This window comes from Artemia sp. Qi Xiang Cuo, chromosome 2, assembly GCF_049724085.1.
Source record: "Artemia sp. Qi Xiang Cuo chromosome 2, ASM4972408v1, whole genome shotgun sequence".
Classification (NCBI taxonomy): Eukaryota; Metazoa; Arthropoda; class Branchiopoda; order Anostraca; family Artemiidae; genus Artemia; species Artemia sp. Qi Xiang Cuo.
In genome coordinates this window covers 43,262,663-43,281,151 of record NC_142795.1, presented here as the reverse complement: position 1 = coordinate 43,281,151, position 18,489 = coordinate 43,262,663, and the positions used below count along the sequence as shown (strand labels likewise).

At 35.1% G+C, this 18,489-nt stretch overlaps 1 protein-coding gene across 1 annotated transcript in view; it reads left to right on the top strand.

Moving 5' to 3' along the window:
• LOC148955255 (pituitary homeobox x-like) overlaps positions 1-18,489 on the top strand; it is a 74,375-nt gene that overhangs the window by 12,556 nt on the left and 43,330 nt on the right. The window contains exons 2-3 of the mRNA XM_089108126.1: positions 10,434-10,594; positions 12,712-12,807. Coding sequence (XP_088964252.1) covers positions 10,434-10,594; positions 12,712-12,807 — 257 coding nt within the window. The remainder of the gene's footprint in view (positions 1-10,433; positions 10,595-12,711; positions 12,808-18,489) is intronic.

Below are 18,489 nucleotides of genomic sequence, written 5' to 3'. Positions count from 1 at the left end.
TATGCTATGCTTTACCCCCCATCTTCTCCCCTAATGTGCAAATATAGAGCCCAATTTTGTTTCTAAACTATTATATTTTCATCCTATTTTGTTTTATTTCATTAGCATTAACCAAACTTCACTTCTCACGTGTTGTACAGATATTAGAACAGTACCGAATTTACATAGTTGGAATCAGCATATTACCATTTCTACTACTACTACTACTACTAAAAACTCACCGTAACAGTAAGACGCCTGAGGCCAACATACCTACGCACGCTTCTCATCTATCCTAATTTATTTAAAGCCTACATCTATACACCCTCCCAGAAGTTCTCATTCCCCTTAAATCTTTCTTTACGACATCCTCCGACCCCAACCGTGGACGACCTGCTTTCCCTTTAGTCCTAGACGGTTGGCCGAAAAGGAAATCTTTGGCAATCTTTGATACATCTATTGTTATTTAAATTCCGGTTTTTGGACTTTCTATTACTATTGGACCGAGTCACTCCTTACTTACAGTTCATACTTACATCAAACACTTCGCACGAAGTGTTTGATGTCTTAATAGTCGTTTTCGTAACTATACACTACTTCTCAATTGAATAATGAAAACAGCTCCACATAATAGGGAAATTTTTCTTAGAAACAGTTTCTTTGAAAACACGTTTTTCAAATCTTGGTTACTTTGGGTCAACTTTCGCTACTGAAGTCAAGCTGCTGCTGCAACCGTAAAAAGAGGATATACCCCAGTCAGTAAAAAGCACACACAAAAAAAATAGGAGCTTATAATTATCCTAAGAACCATACAAAATACAAGAAAAAATATATAATCCATTTAAAGAGTTCAATTATTTTGAAAGGATGGGCTCAAGTTTTGTAAAAAAAAAACAACAACAAAAGGCTAAACATAGCACAAATTAGGCAGTAGTCCACAATTGTGTTGCTTTTTTTACAAACCACAGCTAAAAATTTTCAAAGAAATCAGACCTTGATCAAATATAGTATTTTTATAGATAATATAAATTTGCTTTTTTTGATTTATATGGAAGACTATCCTCAGGGAGGAGGAGAATCAGGAGGGAGTCAAAATGCAGGAACCTTATTCTAAAATCAGACTTTGCTAAAGACCTCTAATTATATTTCAGTAGGCATAAACATTGAAGATCCCAGAACCATTTACTAATAATTTGTCATTTCCTACTATCAATATTTATTGCTGAAACTGTTATAGTTCACTATGGAGTAGCATTCATGAAGAAGGGTTAAATTTTATTGCTTTCGCACCATTTTATTACAGTCCAATAACTATAAGCCTTACGACTGAATTAACCCATAAATGTCAATTTTGCTACCTAGCCTCAGAAATAAGCAGAGCTGATTGAACTGGGATTTATATAGCTTTAAATACAAGGTTAAAAGGGCTGTACATGGCTTAAGTTATGATATTCTTAATATCTTGGATAAGAGCTATGAACAACATCGTAACAGCTATTATGATGTTGGTTCTACCTGAAAATACGAATACAATTCTGTTTCGACGATAGGAAATCGCTTATAGTAATAATTATATTATTTTTTTTATTTTTTTTTTATTATTTTTCTTGTTGAGTCTATTTAATCTAATTAATTAATTCAGTTTATTTATTCTATTTTTTTCTATAGTTTCCATTTTATGTATATTTTCTTTTCTTCTCCTTCATATGTGAGTAAGTGATAATTTTAAATTTTCTTTTGTTTTTTATTTCTGAGTATGCAATTCATATGTCTTCCTCCTTTGTAAAGGTCAATGAGCGTTTGGGGTAATATTAACATTTAATATTGTATGTGTATCTAATGAAGAATAAAACTTATCTTATCTTAATTACTTTTATTACTTTGAAACAAAAAAAAATAGTGTTTCAAGGTTCTGTTTTTACTTAATGTGAAGGATGTTCGTCAGGTGCGTACGAAGACCTTTTCTTGGGTGGGGCAGTAAAAAAAAGTTTGTATTCATAATTTGAATAAGGATTGCCCAAAAATTGAGGATTTCACAGGGATCCTGAGCCCTTCCTTTCCATGAGTACGTCCTCGATATAAGTACTAGCCAAAAACAGCTTTAAGGGAAAAGAACACGAAAATTCTAAGGTAAATTCATAAAATTAAGCATGTATATTTGTTTGCCAAATTTGCTCTTCCTTGCCTTATAAGAGTGAATTTCCTTCAATAACTTTTAGCATGTTTGTGACCAAATGGAAAAATCTACCACAATGAGAACAAAGCCGGATCTATTTCATAAATAGTGAATGTAAAAGTAATCAAATGTAGCTAATCCTTGTATTACGCCACTCAATTACCTATAAAATAGAACAAATAAAAAATACGAAGCTTCAGTGTAAATGATATATTTTTGCCGGATTTATGATAAATTGAAGAAGAAAAAAAAAATTAAAACGAATCTCTACCGACTTCAAACTAACAAGACCTGATATTCATGGCTGTTTTATATAGCTAGTTAAATATAGGGTAAAAAATAAGTAACAATAAACACGACAATTAGCAGTCATTTTTCTGGTTTTTGAACCAGAAATTTGTCATTATTCTACTCAGGTTTTGTATTTAGTTATATGATTCTGACTTCTGTTTCCCCAAAAACAAACTCGAGTTTCTTTTCTAAACAGTTCCCAATCCTAGTTGCTTTTGTCTTTGGGCTACTTCTCATATCCCCTTCCTCTGCTGACCAGAACATATGGGAGGAAAAATACTATTAACCAAGTTTTAATGAAAAACAGATGTTAGAGAATCCATTGAACATCAATAATTAATCGTCAGTACTGCCAAGTCAAGGTTGAACAACTATCAAAACTACAATCAAAATTCCCCAATACTTCTAGTTATTTGAATCTACCAAAAGTCATACTTTTATGACACCCTGTTTATGCCTAGCCCAGCATGCTGGGTGCTTCAAATTGAAAAATTGGTCACAGAATCACCCAGTCCTGGATTAGCTCTCTGTTGGATATCTCCGACCTAGAATCAACCCTTTATGTTATATGCTGCAGCATCGACTGTTTTGTCCAATAGTGAAGTCTCTTGGTACCGAGGGAACTCTGGTACCACAAACTTGTGTGGCCGCCGTCAGGTTAATTGTCCTTGTAATTGTTGTTAAAACTGCCATTCCCCCTATCTGGAATACGAGAACCATTTATAATTCAGACAAAAATGCTTACAAAATTTATTTGACAAACTGTGGGCGCTATAAAAATCTGACAAGGCTGTTAAATTCAAGGTGGAAGAAAACTCACGAATGTGTTTTGTAACGACTTTGTGACATCTTTCAGCATCCAAAAATTTAGATTAAGAAAAAACAAACTTCAAAATACTCATAAAAACTGATGGAAGTGGGAAAATAGTGATTCTAAATCTAGGTTCAAAATTTGTTATTGCAAGTTAGGTAATTTACACTCTAAATTGGTGTCCTGGAGATGTTTTCAAGTACCAAATTTCACCTTTCCTTTCTCTAGAACTTTCGATTAATTTGAATTTTTTTTAGCGACAAATGGCTCACGTATTCATAAAGTGATCTACAGCCCTAATTAAGGTCCTGGAAAGTGTTTTCAAATTTCTAGCTTTATCCGTTTTTCTTGTTATATGAATATATTAGTCTAACTTAGAAAATGAAAATCAAGTTGGGTTAAGGATCCATCTTTAATCCTGGGAATCATCTTGTGAATGCGTAGGGTTTAAGAGACGTAAGCTCTTTCGTAAACTCTAGGCCTAGCTTCATTTCTATTTATATTCAAAGTTAAAAAAAATTATAGTGCCTGTCTCCTCATAATCTCTAAGGCCTTAAAACCAGAGGCGGGGAGCAACGGGCATAAAAACACTTCCGCACCCCTCATTTAGGATGAGAATTCATCTCAGAAAGCTTCGTCGATATAGGTCACTAACTTTCTAAGAGAGCAAAAAACGGCTTTTCTCTAAATTACCGAAATACAATTTTGGAATTCAGACGTTATTTCTCCATCCTATAAAGTTTTTCAGTAATTTTTTCAGAGCTTGTTTTTGCCAAACTTGTTTGGACTTAGATATTTTTTTTTAATGTTTAGAAAGTATTTATAATACATTCCTTAACATTGAATTCAAACCAATCTTTCAACTACATTCTTTCCTTTATCCTACTTGAATATTTATCAATATTGTTTTCTGACTCTGTCTATTTATTTAATCCTTAGCATAAGACTTAAAAAAAAATGTTGCTATAACACTGTGCTTAATGCTACTAGACCAATAATATAATTATTGTGATATCCTGTCATCTTTTTGCGCAATGGTATCAAAACGATTGCTGACCATCCCTATGACCAACATGGTTAACTAAACATTAAAAAAATAACTAAATAATAGGCTTTGAATTGGTATTATTCTACACTCTACCCCACTTCGGCATATTCGGTCCAAGGAATTCCATGATACCGATTCTTCTTAGATTTTCTCCCACATTTTTATCTCCATTACCTCTCTAATCAACTTTCAGTTTTTTCTCAGTCAGCACTCAATCAACGAATCCACCTAAGTTAAACTAACTTAAAGAGGCGGTGTTGCGTTGGAGAGGCAGCAGTTTCCTCAGAATTAGATTAACAATCAAGTTGGTGCTTAAAACAAACGGAAATTATCCTATGTACAAGGAGAGTTTCATCTCCTTACTGATCCAGCATTTTACAGTAGAGTTTAGCTTGTGATGACTTTGTGAAATTATAGCTAATATCTATTAATATACAGAAATTTAAGAAAAAGCCCACCAAACGACTCTCATACCAAGGTTGGTAGTTTTTTGTTCAAATGTTTTGTAAGACCATTGGTCAATAATACACTTGCAATTAGCAACTGATTATAATTATTGCGCCCTAAGCAAAGGTTGGACTTAAGGGTGAACAATGTTGAGGGGTCGGGAAACCCATCTCACGTAAAGGATAATTTCTGTTAATTTTTTGTTTTAATGTTGTCTTTTATTTTATTTTTGAAAAAAATGTTTTGTAAGCTTACCCTATATATGGGTTTGATATTAGATCTTAAAACGAGAATAAACTAACTCATATTAAAAGCAAAACTTACACGGACACAAATTTTATGATAGAACAGAGGGAACACAACGAACAGAAATAATACCAAACGGTACAGCCAAACTTAAAATGCACCGAGATTCTGGCAAATAAATTTGGTGCCCGCGCCCTATCAAAACCTCCGAAAAACTTGAGTGCTATTTTCCCTTTGCTGAAAACTAAAAAGCTGTCTTAAATGAAATGTGATTATTGTCAATTCATTTACTAGACATTTGAAAGCAATGGATTTAAAAAAGTCTCTAAAGGTCTCGAATGGATTTAAAGGTTCTCTAAAGAGAGTTTTTCATAATCATTAAACTGCTTGGTTTAAAAAAGGCTTTGGACTGGACCATTGCAGGGGCGTCGTTTGAGGTGGCAAGGGGGGGGGGCAGTTGCCCCCCCCCCAATAATGTGAAAAAAATAATATTATACATCCCATGCCCTTTGACTATCCAGATATGGACCCCTCTTGCCCCCCCCCCAAAAAAAATTGCTGGAGAATCGCCCCTGGACCCTTGTTAGCTTGCCATTCCAGGCGACTTAACGGTTTGTGTATCAATTCTAAACTTTGGTCAACCTAAATGAGACTCTAGGCGGGCGTGCCTCTCCAAAAGCTAATACACAAGTATTTGTCCAATTTGAGAGTCTTAGCTACTCCCGCCGTTTGCTCGTGACGTTTACCAAAAAAAAACTTTGAAAACTATAAGTCTACAAGCTCGCCTGCAAGTCCAGGGGACTTGTCTGCCATGTGTCAATCCTAAAACACGGTAGTCCACCCGAGACTCTAAGCAGGCAAGCCTATTAGGCTTAGGTCTTTTGTTCGCCTGTGAGTACAGTCAAATTCAGTCTCCCATTTTGCATACAAGTCCAGTTGACACTGTCCGTCATGAGTCAAACCAAAAATCTCAATCATCCCTTAGTTCTATGACTATCTACCTTAGTTCTATCATAGGATGGATGGATGGATGGATGATAGACAATATCTAACAACAAGTGAAAATGACATAATTTTTTATACAATCCTGAAACATACTTATGCCAGCTTTGCCTCTCACTCAGACTACCTTTCTTGGCTTTGTCTCCAATTGGCCAATGGCTTGATAGCAACTTGATTTTAATTCAAAAATCAACGGACTCGGATTCAAACCAAGGATTGAAATAAACCAAGGTTTCCAGTTTTAGAAAAAAAACTAAGTCTGTTCACTGGGAATTTTTTTGGATGTTTGTTTATAAGTCACTTTGAATTCAGCAGTCAATTTCGTTGTCTTTTGCTTCTTTTTGGAATATTAATCCTTACCCTTATGAGAATGCAAAGCTAGAAGTTAATTAAGTGTCCGGGCATTAACTATTAAAACAAAATGTGGACTTGACCGATTTAGATTCTGAGTAGCTTCCGTATAAAGTCAGTCAAGATCTTATCTAAGCTTTTTGATTCGGCAACATTTGTTTCATCATGTTTTTTTTTCCAGCAAACAATTTTTCCCTATTGCCAATCCTGTTTTCACGACCAGTTCATTTTTCACAGTTTTTCTCCCTAAAATACAGATTTAACATCTTTTAGTGAAAAGAGTTATTTTGACCAAAAAATAGCTTATCTGAACAAAGCCTTGGGCAATCACCTTTTAAGTTTGTACAATAAGCTTTACGCTGAGAATTAATTATAAATTGGGACTCAGCTTTGTCCGTACGTGCTAAGACTGGCTAATACTTATAGTAGTATCTTGCGTGTTGGTCAAGCAAGCTTAATCATTTCTATTGTTTTATATAATTAGAAGTGACAGGTGGTTCCATCGATAGGATCTAGATTACTTTAATCATTTCAATCGATGGAAATGAGCTGCCGTATGTTGTGGGATGTAATATGGATGTTTCGATTTAGATGTAAATAAGAAATCTGAGGGAATGGGTTGACAGGAGGAAGCTCCAGTAGGAAATGGGCAAATTCCCCGATTACATATTTACCAATTAATAGGATGATACTCTGTTCATTGACAGCTAATTTTTAGGTATTCCAAAGAATCTCGGCTATTTATTAAACGTAAAGAAACGCTGTTCGTCCATCAATCATCGGACGAACGAAAATTGCTTTTGGCAGCTCTGGCTTCCTTCCCTTTAGACTTAATGAGGCGTTGGGGTATTAGGCGGCTCAATTTTGTATGCTTTCCCTCTTTCTTTATTTTTGAAAGAGCTCGAGCAGATAAAAACTTGGCTCTTTTGCATGAAAGACTAAAGGGCATTGCAGGAAAGTCACCATAGTTCAACCAAACACGTACGCACAGGGTTGCCACCTGTAGCATGAAATCGCTATTTTAGCACTATTGCAGTCATTGTTTTTACCCTAGCACCAAAAATCGCAGTGTTGCAGGCAAATTTGGGCAATTGCATAGCGCTATAGGAACTGACCGTGGTGGCAACCCTACATACTCAGTAATTTTTTGGGGGGAGGTGTCAACGCTATTTTTAAGGGGGGGGGGATAAGAAAATAAGCTTTATTTGATGATTTTCGTAAGAAGTACCAAGAAATTCAAGAAAGTTTAGTTTTTGGGGGGGGAGTCTAGGTCCCAATCCCTCCCTCTCCTTCGTGTGTCCCTGATCATAACATAATCTCTTATGTTGAAAATACAGCAGTCAGCTCTTCCCAAGGAATGTTTAACAGGTGAGTTTAAAAAATTGAACATAAATTAAAATAAGTGCTATCATCGTTTTGCTTAGTAGTTGGGCGGGAGGTTCAATTCAAAATTAGAAACTGGGCCTACAGAGGTCTTAGTAATAGTAGAGAGGAACTTAGTAATAATGTCTATACTGATTTTAAAAATATTTTTTCCAATGAAAAGACGTCAAAAATCTAGCCTCCTCTGACTGAGGAAGAGAATTTTCATCTATTTATGAACGGCACTGAACAAGCAATAAAATGAAAAAATAAGTTAAAAGTTTTGAAAGGGATTTTTTGCATAAAAAGAATCTTATATTAATCCTTTTTGAGGCACTGGCCCGATGGATTCTTCCCTCTAAGCGGGCCCAATTCGAAGTCAACAGTTTTGATGTTGAATTTTTGGCGTACAGTTCGATATTGTTGACTCCAAATTGGGCCCACTTAGAGGGAAGAATCCCAGGGGCCGGTGCCTCAAAAATGATTAATATAAGTTCTTTTTATGCAAAAAATCCCTTTCAAAACCTTTAACTTATTTTTCTTATTATGTCAAACATTATTTTTTACTTCTTTCTTATGCTGAAGAGACAGTTTTACTTCAACCAGGTGCATTCAAACTTTTATCATGATTTCCTATAATCCTAACATAATTAGGTTACGTTTGCAGTCCATGTGAAATTAGAATATTTTTAAAGTTGATAAATTTGGAAACGCTCATTTTAAACTATTTGAGGGGCTCCACAAGAAGTTAAGCAGACTTTAACCTATATGAGGATTTTTCTAATATACTACTTACTATATTACGCTATATTTATGAAGTAAAAGACTGTGTGCCAACCTGTGGAAGAATTTGAGTTTCAAAAGACAATCAAAAGTTTGAAACCCCAGCAATGTAATTCGCAACCAACAAATATGATTGGAGGAGAGGGCCAGGAGATTTTTACGTGCCGTTCTATGCTAGCAATAACTGTTGACACCTTCAGTACATATTGATTTATTTTTTTAAAGTGACTTAAACATAGTTACTCCTGCGCCTGGAGGCAAATACGGCAGTAACAGTAAACCACCAGCTTTACCTTTTCCGTGGCTGCAACTAAATCTCCTCCAGCGAAGGCCTTACCAGCATTGCCTGTTTTCAAGGAATTGGATTATTGTGTGTTAGGGTTCCCTGGCTTGCAAAGGCCAGGGGGTCCACCCCACATGTCATATGGTAACCCTCCTTCAGCCATCCGTACCATATGTCCCCAGTACATCCTGCGGCGTCTTCGAATGATTTCAAGTTTGGAAGTAGGGTTAGTAATGAAGTAAATTTCTTCATTGGTTACCTGTCCTATGGTAAAATATGGGCTCATTTTGTACTCCTTCTAAAACGTAAACTTTTACAATTTTTTTTTATAATTTCACATGTCCTGCCTGTCCGTAAAATGCATTCTTATTTTCAAGCTTGCGCATGCGATTTTAGAAATTAAAAGCAATATTTTGCCATCAGGCTGTTTTTTTTAATCAAGCACTTAAAGTGTTGCATTTTCTTTTTAAACTATTTATATTCTCTTTTCAAAACTCACCAAAATCGTGAGTTAAAAGGGAATTAAAACAGGGTCCATGGCGTTACTGTTTCCTTTATCAGATTCGCTATTGACATTCTTTAGAAAATAGCACTGCTACAACTAGCCACCCTTTACTATTCTCGTAATCTTCTGCAAGGAAAACAGCATTAAACTTATGGACTATCATAGAATGTGGCATTTACAAACCATTAAATAATTGGATGGATGCACAGTCCGGCAAAACAATAATTGTGATTGACTGTTCTCGACTCGGTAGCTTTTGCAGCGACCGGTGGTGTACGAGTTTCACAAATGTTTCGTTAACACATTACTTTTCGTTTGATTGTAGCTTTTCACCGAAAAAATAGGGAGTTTTAGTTTAAAAGTGTGGAAATCCTGCTTTAAAACAGTAATATTCATAGGCTGGTTCTATAAATGCAAATTATAGTGAAAGAATAGTAGAAGTAGTTATGAGTAGCTAAATGCAATGAGGAATTTAAAACAAGCTCAAACTTTATGGATTGAAATCGTTAAAGTAATAATAATAAGTAACAAACAAGGCACTGACCCAGAAATGGGATGAACCAGTTGTCTTCTCCCCGAAACATCAAATTTGTTGCCACCCTTCCTGTGTTATTTGTAATCTTTATACAAATTTCCTATTTTTGCCACTGTTTTTGAAGCCCGCTCTCTCCACACCACAGTTTATAGAATTATCCAGTAAGTTTATCGCAGATCATTTCTGGTCTTCATTCTCGGTACGAACAAAAAGCTCCTGCCACTTATTTCTACATTAGCGGGTTAGTCTGTTTCCGTCAATCAATGAGAAATGGTTACAAAGTGCATTATTCGCAATAGCGGGTTTCCACTTGTTTCGTGTCCAAGAGAAATCTGACTTGTCTACCCGTGAAAAGATCTAATGCCGCTTATGTTTATATCTGCAAAAACGTTCTCTGGAGCACTCGCACCTTGGTCCGGGTTTTTATAATGGGTTGTTATTATAGGGTATGATCATACTGCTAATTCTATAAACTGTGCTCCACACCCAAAACAGACTTTTGCGTTCATCACTCAGCATGGGAATAATCGAATTAATCTTCAATTAGACAATATCATACAACCAAATGTTCGAGTACATAAGCAATTTATTAACCTAATTTCTTTCTTATGTAGAACAACCAACAAATGACACCAGTAAGCATTGCCCAGTTAATACAAAAGAGAAGCCGTCTTCCGAAGTTAACTGTCCAACAACGACATCCGATGATGACAAAGATTCTCGCAAGAAACGTCAAAGACGTCAAAGAACACACTTTACATCACAGCAACTTCAGGTATTTTTTTTAACATCACTTACCACACTGGGCACTCGAATATGGCGAATATGCGTTTATAAACTAAGACTATTACTAACTATAATAATAATAATAAAAATAATCATACGCTGGTCATTATAAAATTATTCGGTACTGGTGCATTATATCTAACCCAGCTCTATACACTGTATAAGGAAGACCAGACAAACGGGTATTTGCAAGATAAATGAATGGCAAAGCGTGATTACTTATTGCGTTTACAATATCTAAAATGTTGTTTTTTGGGGGTTTCGGGGGGGGGGTACCTAGGTTAGGTTAGGTTACGCATTTAATATATGCTATGCTTTACCCTTCACCCCCCCCCCCTACTGTGCAAATATATAACCCAAATTTGTTTCTAAACTATTATATTTTCATCCTATTTTATTTTATTTCATTAGCATTAACCAAACTTGACTTCTTTCGTGTATAGCGGTGGGTTAGATATAATCTACAAGTGCAAATTATTCTAAAATGTTTCGCCTCTTTTTTTAGTTTTGGCCTTATTAAAGTTTTACCTTTAAGAATTATTTAGTGCTTTTGGCTCCACAAGTGGGTAATGTTGTATAAGCTGTGCAGGTTGATTAAGAAGGGTTTTTATTAAAAGCAAGAAACAGCAGCAAAAACCACTGTAAAGAAAGAAATGTCTTACATTAAATCGAATATCACGTAATTACTAATTTTTATGCTTTACTTGATTATTTTTATTTATATCACTTCGGTACCAGCTATACATTTTATTTTATTACTAAATACTATTAATTTCGGCTAAATTGCCCAAAACTATTTAGGCTGATACGCAAGCTCAAATCTTGCCTGGAGATGTGTTTAAGACTAACAATGACTATAGTAACGACTAACTAACAACAACAACAACAAAAAAAACATTGGGATAATTTGAGATATTTTCTTTGCAAGAGAAGCTAATTATTTTTGTTAACTTAAGATATTTTTTTATATAATTTTAGAATGGATGGTTAGAATGGATTTTTTTAATATAATTTTAGAATGGTTGTAGAGAGAAACTTTAAAGAGGCTAATTCGACCGAACATTAAAAGTTCTTGTGCTGTATTATGGGCTAGAATTGAAATGAATGCATCGTACCAGACCTTGAGTACTTAGTACGAGGAGAAATAAATCCATATGATAAGTCAAGTTTAAATCGAACAGAAATTAAAATGAATAAAGAAATCAAGCCCAAAGTGAACTGACTTGACCATGGATATAAGATTGGAGTTATCTTCCCTTAAGGCTTTTTAGGGCTGGAGTGATACTAAAAACGAGAACTTTTCCTAATTACATTGAATAGCTTTTACTTATATTGCTTTACACTTCTTTAGCTATGTAATAGAATTTGTCATCCCCTTGAAAGGCTAGATTGACACTTTTTAACATTCTGGCTAATGAATTGTTCTAACGATTTTGTTTAATTTTTGTTTGCAACCTGTGCTATGTTGTTATGTGTCTAAATGCTTTTGTATAATCCAACCCATTACTACTATCATCATTATTACATCTTAAAAAAAATCAAATCAAAGTAAAAAAGGCCTCACCCCGTCCCCTGTAAAAAAATGATATCAAATTTATTTGTGACAATCAATTTAGTTTCAAAATTAGTGCACGATACTAATTTTCCCAACAGTAATTATTCAGTTATTTTTGAATATCTTTGTATTTTAAGAAGATGCTAAGTTTCACCAACGTTTCTTTTTTTATGCCTAACTTTCCAAAAGTAAAGAAGACTTATAGCGATAGAAACGTTTCAGAAATGTCCATTGGTAAAATTTGAAGCTATAAGTAGCTTTCAGTGAAGCATAAATGAAATGTCTTAGGAAGTTTGGGGAAAATAACAGTCCCACTTTTATTTCTAACAATTCTGTCCATATCAAGTTTAGTTTTGTTTACTGTAATTTGTGTTCGTTTTCGGCTTGATTTCTTCATTCAAAGTTATTTATGTTCGTTTTAAATTTGACTGTTCATGTTCGGTGGTGCTTGTTTTGAAGTCGCTATTTACTTCTCGTAGGGAAACCTTTTTTATTATTTCTTTAATGGCTTGAAGTCATAAAGAGTGATAAGTTATATACTTTTGTTTTAGGAACTCGAAGCTACATTTTCAAGAAACAGATATCCAGATATGAGCACCAGAGAAGAAATTGCGTTGTGGACAAACTTAACTGAGCCGAGAGTTCGGGTAAGGTGCATTTATTTCACTGGGCACATGAAAAAGACAACTTATAAGATTCAACAGGGCAAAATTCATTAAGACTCCAGCCGATAAAATTCAACCCATGCACAACTCAATTTGACAAAAGTCAGCCCCCTAGCAAAGAACATTTGCCTGAATTTAAAAAAAGGGGGAAACACCCCCTAAAAGTCGAAGAACTTTATTGAAACTCACACCATCAAATTCAGCGTATCAAAAAACGATACTGTAGAGGTTTCACGCTCCTATCTGCAGAAATGTGGAATTTTGTATTTTTTGCCAGAAGAAATGCCCTTTTTAAGTTACCAAAAAGATTTGACCATAAAGAGATGAATTTTCTTTTGAGGGTTTTTCCACGGAGGAATTTTCCCTGGGGCGGGAAATTTCCAGGGGATGAACTTGTCAAGGGAAATTATATACTGGGAAATTTGCCAGAATCCTTAAACAAAATTCTTTTTGTATGTCTTGCTTTCGCTTTTCCTGATTTTCCCGAAAATTTGTCTGATTTTCGTAAAAAGGGGGAAACATCCTCTAAAATTCATAGAATCTTAATGAAAAAAATAAAAAAAACAAGTTTTTTTTTAAACTGAAAGCAAGGAACGACGTTAAAACTTAAAACGAACAGAAATTATTCCGTGCATGAAAGGGGGCTGTCCCCTCCTCAACGCCTCGCTCTTTACGCTAAAGTTTTTCATTGTTTAAAAAAAGTTGTGAGAAAGTCAAACTTTAGCGTAAAGAGCGAGGCATTGAGGAGGGGACAGCTCCTTTCATGCACGGAATAATTTCTGTTCGTTTTAAGTTTTAACGTCGTTCCTTACTTTCAGTTAAAAAAACTTGTTTTTCTTTATTTAATTTTTGAACGTTTTTGAATTGATGCAGGTTTTAATTTTGGCTCACCGTACATGAATAATTAAAACAAAATTTGGATATTAATTTTACTTTTATTTGGTTAAATGGCTTTCTCGAAAGCTGTTTAATTTTATTTACGAACTTTTTTATTAGTAATAAATATACATAATTTACGAATTAACTAACGTAACGAACTTCTATATTCATATATTTTTAATGCGTATATTAGTGGGTTCGCCCCCTAGTCAATACCTTGCTCTTTAAGCTAAAGTTCGAATTTTGTTCCAATTCTTTAAAAATGACCCCTTAATCACAAATGCCGTTAATTAGAATAAATAGCTCTTATGAAAGTACTAAATAATCTTTGGCTTAAAGAGTGAGTTATTGACTTGGGGGTGAACCCAATCATATACGTAATGTTTTCTGTCGTTTTAAGTTTTGATGTTGCTCCTTACTTTCCGTTAAAAAACCTGTTTTTTTATATTTAATTTCTGATCTTTTTTTAAATAATGCTGGGAAATCCGGCGCCCCCTTCATAGGAATGTCCCTTCCCCCATGAAAACTTCCTTCATTGAAAGATCCTCCTACGTAACCCTCGAACCTCCCCCCCCCCTCCCCCCCTACCAGAAAAAATCCCCCCTGAAAACGTCTGTATGCTTCCCAATAACCAAATCAACATGTTAACATTGGGTAAAGTTGAAAACATTCAGTCCACCCCCCGAGGACTCCGGGGGAGTAAGTCATCCTAAAAGACATATTTATCATATTGTCGACCATGCTGAACCAAATGGCTATCTCAAAATTTTCATCGGGTGACTTTGGGAAAAAATGAGCGGGGGCCTAGTTGCCCTCCATTTCTTTTGGTGACTTAAAAAGGCCACTAATACTTTTAATTTTTGTTTGAATGAGTCCTCTCATGACACTCTAGGATCACTGGGTTGATGCAATTACCCCTGGGAAAAAAAACAAACAAACATTCATGCGTGATCTTTCTTCTGGTAAAAAATACAAAATTCCACATTTTTGAAGATAAGTACTGGAAACCTCTGCAGTAGGGTTCTCTGATATGCTGAATATGATGGTGTGATTTTCATTAAGGTGCTATAACTTTTAGGGGGTCTTTCTCCCTTTTTTCGAAAATCAGCAAAATTTTCTCAGGCGCGTAACTTTTGATAGGTAGGACTAAACTTGAAACTTATATATTTGAAATCAGCATTAAAATCTGATTCTTTTGATGTATCTATTGGTATCAAAATTCCGTTTTCTACAGTTTCGGTTACCATTGAGCCGGGTCACTCCTTACTTACAGTTCGTTACCACGAACTGTTTGATAGCATCAACAGATTCTGCGTATCAGAAAACCCTACTGTTAAGGTTTCAAACTCTTATATGCAAGATTGTGGAATTTTCAATTTTTTTTTTTTTTTGTTGTTGCCAGAAGAAAGAGCACGGATGCGTGTTTATTTGTTTGTTGTTGTTTTTTTCCCCCAGGAGTGATGGTATCGACCCATTGGTCCTAGAAATCATGAGAGGGCTCGTTCTAACGGAAATTAAAAGTTCAAGTGCCCTTTTTAAGTGATCAAAAGGATTGGAGGGCAACTAGGTCCCCTCCCCGTCCCTTTTTTCCCAAAATCATCCAATCAAAATTTTGAAATGGTGATTTTTTTCATCATGGTTGAAAGGCCCAATAACTATGTGTTTGAATATAACATGACCCCCCCCCCCACAGCCCCAGGGAAAGGTCTTTAAGTTATAAAATTTTCCCATTGTTTACGCATAGTATTTGTTATTGGGAAGTATGTGTGCATTTTCGGGGGGGGGGACAAATTTTCTTTTGGGGGTTTTTCCAAGGGTAATTTTCCATCGGGAGGGAAGTTTCCAGGGCTTGAACTTGTCATGGGAAATAATAATCTGGATGAATTTGCTAGAAAATTTTAAAAATTCTTTTTATATGTCTTGCTTTCTCTTTTCCGTCTCAATTTTACTTGTGAAGTTATTAAGGTTAATAGCGTAACGAGAAAGGTGTTGAGGAGGAGCAATCCACTTCATATACGTAATATATTCTGTTTGTTTTAAGTTTTAATGTTGCTCCTCACTTTCAGTTGAAAAAAAATGTTTTTTTTAATATTTAATTTCATAAATAATTATCATTGTCATTAGAAAATGCAGGTTGAAAGAAAGGTTTAGAAAGGTTAAAGAAGGTTTAAAGAAAAAAGGTTTGTTAAAGAAAGGTTTGAAGCAAATTTTATTACGAAATGGCATACTGATAACGAAAAACTTAAAAAAAGCATTTGAAATATGTATATTGCGAGGTCACAGAAAAAGAGGTTGATTAACTACTGATCAAACAGTTCGTGGTAACGAACTGTGGAAACCCCCTAAAAGTCGAGGAATCTTAGTGTAAATCACGCCACAAAATTCAGCATATGAGTGAACCCCACTGTGGTGGTTTCAAGCTTCTATCTACAAAAATGTGGAATTTTCTGGATCACAGATGTGTATTTATTTTTTATTTGTTTTTTTTTCTTCCCCCAAGCGGTGATTGTATTGGTCCTAGAAGACCAGCAGAGGGCTCATTCAAACGAAAATTAAAAGTTATAATGCTCTTTTTAAGCTACCAAAAATATGAGGGGGTAGATTACGTCCCTACTCCCTTCAAACCTCCTCCCCGAAAGTTGTCCGACCAAAATTTTGAGGCAGCCTTTTTTCAGCATAGTTCAAAGGTTCAATAACTATGCTCTTGATGATGATATGACCCTCCATAGTCCCTGGGAAAAGAGCTGTAAGTTATGCAACTAGGGTAATTCAAGGGGAATCGTAGCAAACCCTTGGTCCTAGAACATCGGTAGAGGGCTCATTCGAAGGAAATAAAAAGTTCTAGTGTCCTTTCTAAGTCACCAAAAAGGCTGGAGGGCAATTCAAAATCAATTTATTTACTTTTTTTCGGAAAAAATCAAGAGTTATGACTTAAATTTTGACATAAAATAATACACTGTGGGTGGTGGCATTCCAGGAAAACTTTTCCAAGGAGGGGGGTTTTCCGACATTACTTGAAAACATCCACGAGAAATCTCCTAGAGGATTTTCAGCGAGGATGAAATTGTACCGGGGGTATTGTACAGGTGGGTGAGTGGGGGTTATTTTACGTGAAAAGAGCTTTACTTTGAGGAATTTTCAGTATGGGAGGGAATTTTCTATGGAGAGAAGTTTAATTTCCCGGCATTATTTGAAAAACGATCGGAAAATACATTAAAAAAAGTCTTTTCAACTGAAAGTAAAGAGCAACATTAAAACTTAAAAGGAACAAAATTATTTTGTACATTAGCGGGGTTACTTTTTACTCAATACTTTTTAAAAGTCTTAAAGAACTTAGCGTGAAGAGTGGGCTATTGAAGGCCCCCCCCTCATATAAGAAAAACGATAAATATACATAGGTCAGGCTAGCAACAGCAGTGATTAGGTCTATTATGTTTGAAAAGGAAATTAAGTTGGGAATCCAAAGGTATATTTCTTTAGTTTGTATCTAATTTAGCCTATGTCTTACAAACAACAAGGCCTAGGCTATTGCTCAAAGATGCGGCTATGCCTTAGACAGCATGGTGATCTTCAACCCAGATTCCAAATATGAAATAAGCATTGTGGTAACAAAAGACTAGTTGTATTTGATTCCTGATTCAGCATTGTTTCGAAATATAATTTTCACTTCCCTGGAAATTCATTAATAGACCAGGTAATGCCGAAGCCTATATTTATATTTATTTTTTTTCTGAATTGGCATTAAAACCATTATTCTTGGTCTTAGCCAAGAACTGGGGCTATTTAGAAGGAGACATATGAATAAAATCATTCTTATTATATGCTATGTAATTTTTTTTATCACGTTTTGAAGGCACTTCTTCTATTCTCTACCCCCCCCCTCTCTCTCTCTCCCTTGTGTGGAAGTATTTAGCCCAAATTATATATTTCATGCGTTCGTCTCTTTCTGAATTTTGCCATCATTGATTCAATTTATGGGTACACAGTAAAAACAAGAGTGACACATGGCAAATCCTTGGGACATTAGGGGGCTGGGGGCAAAGTATGGTTGAATTTAAATAACATTTCATAATAAAATTATTTGGGTGTTTCAGTTCAATGACTGACCTCAGGTCGGTTTTATTTCTAATCGGTTTTATTAATACTTTACACTTTTATTAAAAACGCTCACAAATACATTTAACAAACAAATTCTGGGCCATAATCCATAATAAATGGCCCTCTAGGTCAATTGGCCCGCTATGACAAGAATAAAGGTAATCAGTTTTTGCCGGTGCGGAAATACACAAATCAACATAATATCAACACTTCAAGCGTCATTATTTATGTTTTTGCTCATTAATATTCCCCTTCTGTACCTTGGTGGCTTATTTGTAACAACAGATTGTTATGCATACATAACATCCTCTTGGGGCCGATTTCATGTACCATTTGCTTGAATAGCTATCATCTATGAGTCAATGCTAATCATGAAGACTCGACTAATCTTTCTTTGGGGAAAAATTTGGCTTTGGGTGAGAGTAAGGACTAAATATATTAAAAAATTGGTTTTGTAGAGATCATCTCTCTTGATAAATTTAAAATGTGCTTAGTAAATTTTGAAAAAAATGCTGAGACGTAAGTTCTAGTCATATCTGGAATTTGTTTATTTGCTTCTAAAAGTGGGTACTTTCCCATTATATGGGCCTTTACAAGGAAACCAGTCACGAAAAAACCGTTTTAACGGGTTAATTCAAGACACCGCAATAGACTAACGGAATGCATTGCGTGGTTTTCATTGCGTAT